General features: G+C 37.8%; 2 protein-coding genes across 2 annotated transcripts in view; one reads left to right on the top strand and one right to left on the bottom strand.

Moving 5' to 3' along the window:
• Positions 1-860: 860 nt before the first annotated feature.
• LOC117945875 (transmembrane protease serine 9-like) overlaps positions 861-10,316 on the top strand; it is a 14,907-nt gene continuing 5,451 nt past the window's right edge. Inside the window, exons 1-6 of the mRNA XM_034873604.1 lie at positions 861-984; positions 1,081-1,234; positions 1,319-1,578; positions 2,794-2,930; positions 3,051-3,200; positions 6,943-7,064. Of these exons, the coding sequence (XP_034729495.1) occupies positions 945-984; positions 1,081-1,234; positions 1,319-1,578; positions 2,794-2,930; positions 3,051-3,200; positions 6,943-7,064 (863 nt within the window). The 5' untranslated portion in view covers positions 861-944. The remainder of the gene's footprint in view (positions 985-1,080; positions 1,235-1,318; positions 1,579-2,793; positions 2,931-3,050; positions 3,201-6,942; positions 7,065-10,316) is intronic.
• LOC117945643 (trypsin-1) lies at positions 6,191-7,839 on the bottom strand. The gene is made up of 6 exons (XM_034873259.1): positions 7,682-7,839; positions 7,313-7,463; positions 6,920-7,170; positions 6,689-6,825; positions 6,441-6,542; positions 6,191-6,339 (listed from the first exon to the last, which is right to left on the bottom strand). Exons 1-6 carry the CDS (start codon positions 7,719-7,721, stop codon positions 6,292-6,294), a joined length of 729 nt encoding a protein of 242 aa, XP_034729150.1. The 5' UTR covers positions 7,722-7,839; the 3' UTR covers positions 6,191-6,291.

Genomic DNA, 10,316 nt, shown 5'->3' with positions numbered 1-10,316 from the left:
GTGCAGCACTTTGGTAACTTTGTGTTTGTAAAATGTGCTATACAAATAAAGTGGATTGGATTGGATAACTCATAATTTTGTTTTAGAAAGAAATAATACAAATGAATGTGCTGTTTTATGCCTCTACTTCTAGTTGACCTTGAATAAAAGCCGGGTGAGAAAAAAATCACCTGTCGTCTCTGAACATGATGTTTTTCTGTTCCTGTGTCCAACAGCAATCAACAGCCTTTGAGCTCTAACACTGCCAAATCCAACCATGTTTTTGAACTTTATATATATACATATACACATACACACATATATATATATATATATATATATATATATATATATATATATATATACATATATATACACATATAACCATTTGTAGTCAGCTTTGTTGTCCTTGTTTTTAGTGTTACAGCATGTCTATTTTTGATGACATACATTGACAAAGTACCAAAAACCAGTGGCTTGGCCAATAACGCTGATTCTGAATAGTGCTGAAAAATTATTCTATTCTATTGTATTCAACCAAGATTTAGTAACAGAATATGGCTGGTTACAATAATTCATAGTGGTGTCTGCTAAAAAGGGAGTGACACACAAGTGTCCCCCATAAAAAGAACAGACACATTTATTTAGGTAATAGTTGCAAAAAATGACCTGTCCAAAAACAGAAAGTACAGAAAACGCTCTCCAAGGCCAATACTATGTAAGATGTAGCTCACTTATTAACTGAAAGGAGGAACGTGGCACCTGAGAAGATAAGGTCATTTTTCAAGGTAGGGATCCGGGCGGGAGGAGATTTGGGGAAGTGGTTGGGGGGAATTGGGTGGAGGATGAGAAGAGGGAGGAGGAGGAGGAGGAGGGAGTGCATGGAAAGACGTGGAGGGGTTTATGTATAAATGCAGTGATCTTACAGATCCAGTCTGGTCCTAGGAAGGTTTGAGTCAGCCACAATGATTGGCCTGATTGTTGTCACACTTCTGGGTGCTGCAGGTGAAGCACATGTTCAGTGTGTCCAACAATTTAAGGGTAAAAAAGAACTGTAACTTTGATAAATATAAATAACTTGATATTTCCTTTACACCACAGCTGCAGCACCTACGGATGACAGGATTGTGGGTGGCTATCAGTGTCCAGCCCACTCTCAACCCTGGCAGGTGTCTCTCAATGTCGGCTACCACTTCTGTGGCGGCTCCCTCATCAACGAACAGTGGATCATCTCTGCTGCCCACTGCTGGCAAAAGTTTGTATAAGATTAACGTTTTAAAATCTTTCTGTATGAACTGTATGTTTAAGAGAATTCTGATCATTTTTTCAACCATTTTAGCCCCCCGACACAAATTGCCATCTTGGGAGACAACCACATCTGGCAGAACGAGGGCACAGAGCAGTACATGTCAGTTGATGTCATCTACTGGCATCAGAGTTATGACTACAAGACCCTAGACTACGACATCATGCTGATGAAGCTGGCGCACCCTGTCACTGTGAACCAGTACGTTAAGCCTGTAGCCCTGCCCAAAGCCTGCCCCACACCCGGGGACATGTGCACGGTGTCTGGATGGGGGAACATCTACACTGATCAAGGTGAGGGGGCAAAACAATTTTGCTCATAATAATAGAACATGTATTCTGTTGTGATCAGGGCATGAAATGAACACCCACCCACCCACCCGCCCGCCAAATGCGGGTGATTTTTGCAATTGGCGGGTAACACTGTCAATCTACCTGCCACGTTGGCTGGTAGCCAAGGAGAATTGAGTGATTCAGACGCGGAACTATTGGTAAGCAGGGAATGCAGTTGCTTACTGGCCCGGACCAATAAGGGGTGTGTGACCAATGTGTGACTCGAACATCTCACATTAACCAACAAAACATACAGCGAAAGACGGCTTGCCCACCTGTAAACATTTTAACATCAATGTACCCTGTGACGATTTCTCGATATAATGTCGCAAAGCGCAGATGAGATGTACAGGATGACCTAAATTGAGGAAAACTACATTATTGAAGGTGCAATGATAAGCTAAAGTCCAATAAGTACTTTATCAAACTGTATGATTGTGTGTCCCAGCCCGCCCCCCCAACTACAGCACATGATGACACGCAATGTCCATGAATAGGCTCTTAGAGACACAGCAATTCCTGTTTTTCACCTTCATGAGTAAAAAAAGTGGCTGGTAAAAATGGGTAGTGGCAGGTGGATTTTTGTGGCAGGTGGTCAAAAAAGTTAACTTCATGCCCTGGTTGTGATCCTATTTTTACTTGCTGTTTTGTTCAGATTACACATGACAAAAACTAAATCTGACACTTTATTACACTAATGGCCTTCCATAAGGTTTTAAAACACATTAAATTAATTAACATAATATAAGCATTTAATAAACCATTGAATAAATTCCTTTCTGGATTACTGACCTCCTTAGCTACTATCACAAAAACATGTACCAAACTTTTATGAATTAAAAAATTAATCAGACAGTGAGATGAGACAATATGCAAAAAAATCTGCTCAGAATATTAAAGCTATTAAAAGCTATTATAATATAGAATAATGATAACAATTCTGTGAATTGTAAACTATTTGTATTACTTGGTTGTTGTTGCTAAGCTACAAAGGACCATCACTATTTGGGGGGTTTAGTGAACGATCGGACAGATGATTGACCAAATAGTTGCTTTTTCTTTGCTCCATAAAATTAACATTTTGGAGATAGCCACAAAGTTATGACATTTAAATGATAAAATAAACATTGATCAAACTATCCCATCTTTAACTTTGTGTCTCAATCTTATCTGCAGTGTTCAACCCGTTTTACCTGCAGTGTGTGGAAGTCCCAATTCTGTCTTACAAGGAGTGTGATAGTTCCTACCCCGGCAAGATCACTGACCGCATGGTGTGTGCTGGATACCTGGAGGGAGGAAAGGATTCTTGTCAGGTATTTTAACACAAATAAACAGCACATCAAATACATTTTTAGTGGTCTGTGAACATGTAAAACAAAATGTAATGGGAGGAAATGATGGAATAAATAAACTCTTCATTCTCCCCTGCTCAGGGTGACTCTGGTGGTCCTCTGGTGTGTAACGGGGAGCTGCAGGGTATTGTCTCGTGGGGCCAGGGCTGTGCTCAACCCAACTACCCAGGTGTTTACACCAAAGTGTGCTCTCTGATGCCCTGGATCAATGAGATTCTCTCCACATACTCCTAGGCTGTGATGTTCTGTCACAGAACTACAGTATGTGAGAGAGAAGAAACCAGAGGAAGATTGAAATTGAAGAAGACAGGAGACGGTGGTGGGTAGTGTCAAGAAGAAAAGCAGCGGGAGAGCAACTGAGAAAGAGGGACACAAGGACAAACAGCAGGAGAGAGAGAGAGAGAGAGAGAGAGAGAGAGAGAGAGATGTGAAATCAGGACACAATCAATAAAATCTACCATTTTGTGATGCATCCCTGTGTTTATTATTGTTGTCAATGCTGTAGTGCTGCATCTGCTCCCAGTGCAGATACTCTTGAGCAACTAGGTTACTGTTTTCCAGATATTATGTTTCCATTCAGTGGTGACATTTCCAACAATACAAATCACATTTAATATAATTGCATCAATTTGTGAGCAAATCCTACATATTGTGTGTGAATTATCTTTTTCTTTGACCAACACCAAAAACGTTGATTTCCATCAAAATTAGACACAAACGTTTTTTTTCATTTGTTAACGAGTGAATAGCATTGCTGTTTAGCATTCAAACGTTGCATGAATATTGTTGAAAAGGTTCTGTCAGTCTTTAGTTTGAGATCCACAGGGCTATATGACAAGCAGTTGAACAGAAGTTAGACTTCCACTGTAATGGGTTCAATGAGTTTCATTCAGGACTGAGAACTTGGTCTGGAATCTTTTCTTAAGCAAAAATCTGCTAACAGAGAAACTCAAAGAAAAGAAGAATAGTTTGTTTCCTCAGCAGAATGTCTCCCTTATAAAGCTTTGGGGTTGAAAAGTCATGTGGCTGAAGATGACTCACACACTATTCCTCATTTCCTTCATGCTTTTCAAGTATTTGATTTTCAAGTTTGATTTCTTGACAAGATTTCCCTTTATTCTGACAAACTCTAAAGTCTTTTTTTGAAAATGGATTTTGCTTTTGAATATGAAAAAAAGTGTAAAGGAGAATTCTAGTCAATTTCAACATGTAGCTCTGTTTTTTTCTTTTTTTCGATTGTCACAATTTGATTGTCGATTGCCTTTCTGTCACATCTACTGCAATCCGATTCGCTCTCTTCACTTGGAAGGAAGAACAGCACATGTCTAGGCACTGGTAGTTACATTTTCAAAATGATTAGAGGCTAAAACACGTTTGAAACTTGCCCTGTTTAAGCCTGTTGGGTGCTGACTTTTGTAGGAGGATAACAAGGTGTAGGCAGCACCGACTGTTTTTGTTTTTCTCTATTGACAGTACTCCAAATTTCCAAACAACTGAAGTAAATATTGGAATCGACCGGAATTCTCCTTTAACTCCTAAGATGCCGTTATAGGTTCATTCAAACCGAGGACCTCTTTGAAGAGCAATATCCAGTCTGAAATAAATATGAAAATATTTGAAGTTGTGCTGGGGAATTTATTCTGTAAGGTTTCTATAAAAAAAAAAAAAGAATGTTGCTCTACTGTACTACAAGTTTTGTTTCTTTTGTTACATTATTATTTATTTTAATAAAAAGCTTTTTAAGTTAAGGCTTAGCAGAAAAAAATAGGAACTTATGCAGCACAGGTTTAAAGTCACACATTTATGATTGATCATCTGTCACTATTGTTCAAAAGAAGAAAAAAGAAATTCATCATCTTACTTTTATCCCCATGCAGGTGAACCTTATGATGCTTGAAAACATTTACTCTTCAACAAGAAAATAAATGTCATGCTTGCCATAATTGCCTTGTTTTCTTTTTCATGAAAGGTTTCTTGAAGCTGTTGGTTAAAAATCTGCAGTCAGTTCTGCCGAAAGTCCCACGTCCGGATTGACACTTTTGCAGCAAGCAATAAATTAAATCAATCGATGGACAGTTGCACAGAAATATCTCCCATCTGTTCTCCACAGACAGCAATGTAGATTATCTCTCCTCCTCCTCCTCCTCCTCATCATCACCCCTGTGAAGTAGAAACAAGATACATAAAGAGATGAGATGATTAAATGGAATTTGACAGGAAGACAGATTAGTAAATGAATGACTAAGATACAGATTAAGTATTCCTTTGCATATACATGTATGATTTCATATTCATATTTCAAATGCTGGGAAATGAAGTTGATTAATTGGCAACAACCACAACAGACATATCTCCTGTAATATGTTCTGAGATATCTAGTACTGTTACTGTATAATGCAGAAGCTCCTGCAATCCATCCAGCTGCATTATAAAGCCATTCAAATTATAAAGAGGGTTAAAAAAAAAAAAAAACAGTTGTAAAATCCTAATATGGAAGGAGTGTACGGTGGAAATTAGAATTTACACAAGGCTGCAGAAAGGCAACATTATTGTATTGTATCAGGCAATCCATTTAGTAGAATACAACCTCATTCTGAGGAGAAAGTGTTGATTTTAAACATGTTGCAGCAAAGCAAGCAGCATTTCCACCAACACACAAAAAAACCCAACAACAATAATTTTGACGTGATGTAATCTAAAAAAAAATGCAAATGCCTTAAAATTCATCAAAGTCAATGCAACATTTTTCAACTTTGCAACTTTGGAGGGTGGGCACCATCTCTAGGAACCAGCGATCACAATTATGTCATGGAAATAAATTATGGTTATTAAATAACACATTGACATTTGTTAAGTCATTAAATACGAGGCAGTGGATTAGACACCCATTTCCTATGTGCTTTTCATTTTTTTACTATTTAATGAAGTATATTGATATTTAATGTCTGTTAACCAAAAAAAAAAAAATTTAATTTAGAGATTTTTAAGCTATCATTGTTAGGTAAAGTGATAATGAGCATTAGTGAGCATAACAGATGATAGGATAAATGTACATATATATTTATCACTAAAACAGCTATTTCAAAACAGTAACGTAGTGATGTGCGATGGTTAAACTGAGAAGTCAGTCATAATAACAATGAAATAATATAAGAAAGAGCCACCTTTCCAAGATATACTCTAGGTTCTGTTTTTTTGCAAAGTATTTCACATAATCCAAATGATTTGCTTTAAATTGTTTATTTGTCATATGGTCAGTACAAAAGATCATAAACAGCAAAAGATGTTGAGCTGCTTGACTGAACCTGCTTGTTTGGACAACTTAGTTGCTGGCCATGGTGCTATCCAGCCATTGGTTGAAGAGGCAAACCTTAAAAACAAAGAAGACCAAAGTTAGAGCAGTGAACCAACATAGCATTGCAGAATGAACTGGACACAGTGTGTTGATTCAATTTTCATTTTTGAAGTTACCTTGGCGTAGACACCGGGGCGGTTCTTCTCAGCACATCCATAGCCCCAGGACACAATACCCTGCAGCTCACCGTTGCACACGACGGGGCCACCGGAGTCACCCTGAGAGAAACAAAGAAAGAAAGAAAGAAAGAAAGAAAGAGAGTACAGTGTAAAACACATAGAAAGGTTTGATAAAAGCCAACAAACCATGCAAAGATTTTCTTACAGTTATTGCTGTATTCCTGCATGACCACTGAAATACATACCTGGCAAGAGTCCTTGCCTCCCTCCAGGTATCCAGCGCAGAACATGGACTGAGTGATCATGCCAGGGTAGGATTTATCACAGTCGCTCTTAGACAGAATGGGGATGTTCAGGCACTGCAGCTTGTTACCGTCAGCAGCTGAAGATCGGAAGAGAAGGAAAAAGATGAAACTGGAGCTACACTGCAGTAGAAATGTTCACGTTGATAGTAAAATAGACAAGTTATTACTCACTGGAGCTCATGGTGTTGCCCCAGCCAGAGACATTGCACATGGTGCCAGCAGGGGCACAGCTGGTGGGCAGAGCCACAGGCTTCACATACTGGTTGAGGATGGCGGGCTTGCTCAACTTGATCAGCATGATGTCATTGTCGATGGTGTAGGAGTTGTATTTAGGGTGGCGGATAACTTTGGAGGAGCTGATGAACTGCTCGTTTCCCTCAGTGACCCTGATGTTGTGCTCTCCCATACGCACCTCCACACGGCTAAAAACAATTGAAAACACGGTACGATTGACAAAACACAAAAAATATAATCATTTCAAATCAGTTTATCAGCATGAACCTCAGGTAAGAAAAGAAAGTAAATCAGACCTATAACCCTGGAAAACATTAACAATGTGCTTACGACTTGTAGCAGTGAGCAGCAGACACAACCCAGTTCTCGTTGACCAGGGAGCCACCACAGAAGTGGTAGCCAGAGTTCAGAGACACCTGATGGGGCTGGGAGTAGGGCGTGCACTCATACCCTCCGACAATCTTGTCATCCTCCGTAGCAACTGAAAACACACAGACACACACACACATCAGCAACAAGTTAGTTAAAAGACATCTCTTTGAAAGCAGAATATTCTTTTTGTGCAGCAAACCCCAAAGTGGGTACTTATGATGGTTAAAAATCAATCAGCTGTTCTCTAATTCTGGACTAAGTTCTGGGATAAAGGCCAACAGACTGCAGAAAGAAATGCATTCTGCTCGATAAAAAGTTCCCACTCACAAGCAGCTCCAATGAGCAGAATAAAGACCAGAGACCTCATGGTTTGCTGTGTGATCCTGTTGATGATTGAATTCCACCTGGAGCCGTGGTTTATATCCACAGTCAGGAGAGCTGCCCTGCTCTTTGGCCATCCTTATTGGTCAGCGCGGGGCCAATCTCTGGAGCAGGATGTTGGGGTTAGGTGATTCATTATCAGAAATGCATTAAAAAAAAAAAAAAATATATATAGAAATAAGGATAGCTTTCTTGTCAGCAAATTTTGAAAGCATAGGCGAATGTGTAAAAATGTATCATATTGGTTCCTGTGTTATGTATTTATTCCACTAAAAGTAAAAACAAGGTATAACATCTGTTATACCTAGTTAGTTGAAACCTGTTTTTTGGTTGTGCTATTAATGTTTTTTAATGTTGACAAATTAAAGTATTTGTGTGAATTAAACTAAAATACTACAAGCTTCGTAATGCCACACAACTTTAATAAAATTAACAGTCACAGTTTTATTCAGTGTTTTATTGGGGTGGCTTTTATCTTGACTAGCAGGATGACAGAGGTTGAACATTTCATTATTTTTATAAAATCTCCCGATTAAGATTCAAGTATGTGCAGTTCTAAGGTGTAGGGCAGGCACTGTGCTGAAATACAGTGATGGTCATACAGTTTTTACACTTTTGAGTACCCAATTGCATTTCAAAGATAAGTGTTGTTTTTTAATCCACTTCATTTATCAGATGGAGTTACTCAGAAGAAATATGGTTTAGATGCTAAATAAATGATCTAGCTCTAAAATATGATCTATTGCTAGCATATGGAATTCGACTCAGCACTATTGAACTCATCGCTATATAAAAACATCCATAATTAAACTGTAAGTCTGTAAGGGGACAATTTTTCACAATGAACAGTTATATTACCACCTACTTAAAGATTTGAATGCATGATTTTCAGCAGATATTTAATACCGCTACTCTTATTGTTTGGAAAGCTTTGAATCCACCGTTGTTACTTTAGTTAGATTGCAAAGGTACACAAGCCACCTCTATATTTAGATGTGTGAACACAGTATGTTACAGCTGTGGGTTTCTCAGCATCTGTTTTCAGATATGACGAGTGAAGCTGCCTTGAAAATAAAAAAGATAATCTTTGTAATATATGTTTTTTTAAAGGTGCTTTCAACTAAATTGGTAGAAGGTAATACTTCTACTGCGCATCGGAGTGTGAATGTGTGTGAGTGTTTATCTGATGAGCAGGTGGCACCTTGTACGGCAGCCTCGGCCACAGTGTATGAATGTGTGTGAATGGTGAATGTTTCCTGTATAATGTAAAGGCGCTTTGAGTAGTCGTTAAGACTAGAAAAGCGCTATATAAATACAGCACATTTACTTAAGTAAAAGTAGCAATACCACAAATAAAAAGTTCTGCATTTTAAATTCTACTAGTAAAAGCACAAAAGCATTACCAGAAAAACTGTGAACTTAATTATGCAAAATGGCCTATTCTACAGTATTAAAGAGACTCCCAAAATGTGATATTTCTTTAATTTTTTGTGCACAAGTTACCTAGCATTTAATCTTTAATAACAAATCATAATGTATACATTCATTTTTTATGTAAAATAAGTTACTATAATCCATACCTGTCGAATAAATGTAATAAAGTAAAATGTCCTATATTTGTCTTTGAAATGTAGGGGAGTAGAAGTATAAAGTAGCATAAATGTGAAATACTCACAAAGTACACATACATGAACATTGTGTACACAGAGATAGGTAGAAAATGTTTTGGCACAGACTTGTGCCATCAGCGCAATACAATGTGACTGAACATTGGAAATCAGAGGCAAGGCAACAATAAAAAGTAAACAGAAAAATTAGAAAGGCCTAATAAAGATATTCGGAAAGTGACTTTAAAGACGATATGGAGTCACCCAGGAAGACATCTCAAGGCAAGTTGTTTCATAGAACAGATACAATAAAGTTAATTAGTTTGGTTAGTTTAATTAGTTAGTTACACAAATTAACTAATTAGTTAGTTTGTGTGACGGCTGCTAGTGTTCGTTCAACTCAACAATGGCAGATGTGATAGACGGATGGTTCATCCAATCACCTGCCAGGTATTTTTTGTAAAGGGCCTGCGCCCTTTCCCAAAAAGTTTCCAATGACTCAAAAGGTTCTGTGTAACAAACCATTCGGAGCGTTAGGTTACTAAAGAAATACCCTAAAACTAATGACTTGTATCCTTGGCCCATTGCACCAGAATTAATGAAAGTAGGATTACAATTTAGAGATATCCTGCTAACAGACAAACACATGGAAAACATAACCTGTTTATTACTTATTTTAAGGTATTTGTTTTTGCTGCTCCCCCCGCAACCCATACCAGATAAGCGGACAAAGATGGATAGATGAATTAGTTTCTTCTCTCAGTAAATATTGGGCACATAAAGCTTACTAAGGCGGGAACAATTTTTACTGGTGGTCTTACATTTATAAGGTTAAATGGCACCACTGGTCTGCTGGTCTTAGAGTGAAAAATTTATATTTCTTTAAATGCTGATACAAGAGATGGATGGTTAACTTATAAATAAAATAAGTTTTTATAGAAATACTTTTTGGATATCTATGTCTTTAATATAAA

This window comes from Etheostoma cragini, chromosome 6 (genome assembly GCF_013103735.1).
Source record: "Etheostoma cragini isolate CJK2018 chromosome 6, CSU_Ecrag_1.0, whole genome shotgun sequence".
Classification (NCBI taxonomy): Eukaryota; Metazoa; Chordata; class Actinopteri; order Perciformes; family Percidae; genus Etheostoma; species Etheostoma cragini.
Note: the sequence above shows the minus strand (reverse complement) of the source record. Positions and strands in the feature narration are given on the sequence as shown.

Excerpts from the sequence above, each read along its gene's own strand:
- LOC117945643 (XM_034873259.1), bottom strand. The coding sequence starts at position 7,721 with ATGAGGTCTCTGGTCTTTATTCTGCTCATTGGAGCTGCTT. Across the intron at positions 7,171-7,312 it reads GCTGCTCACTGCTACAAGTC|CCGTGTGGAGGTGCGTATGG; the intron begins GTAAGCACATTG and ends AATTGTTTTTAG. Across the intron at positions 6,543-6,688 it reads GAGGCAAGGACTCTTGCCAG|GGTGACTCCGGTGGCCCCGT; the intron begins GTATGTATTTCA and ends TGTTTCTCTCAG.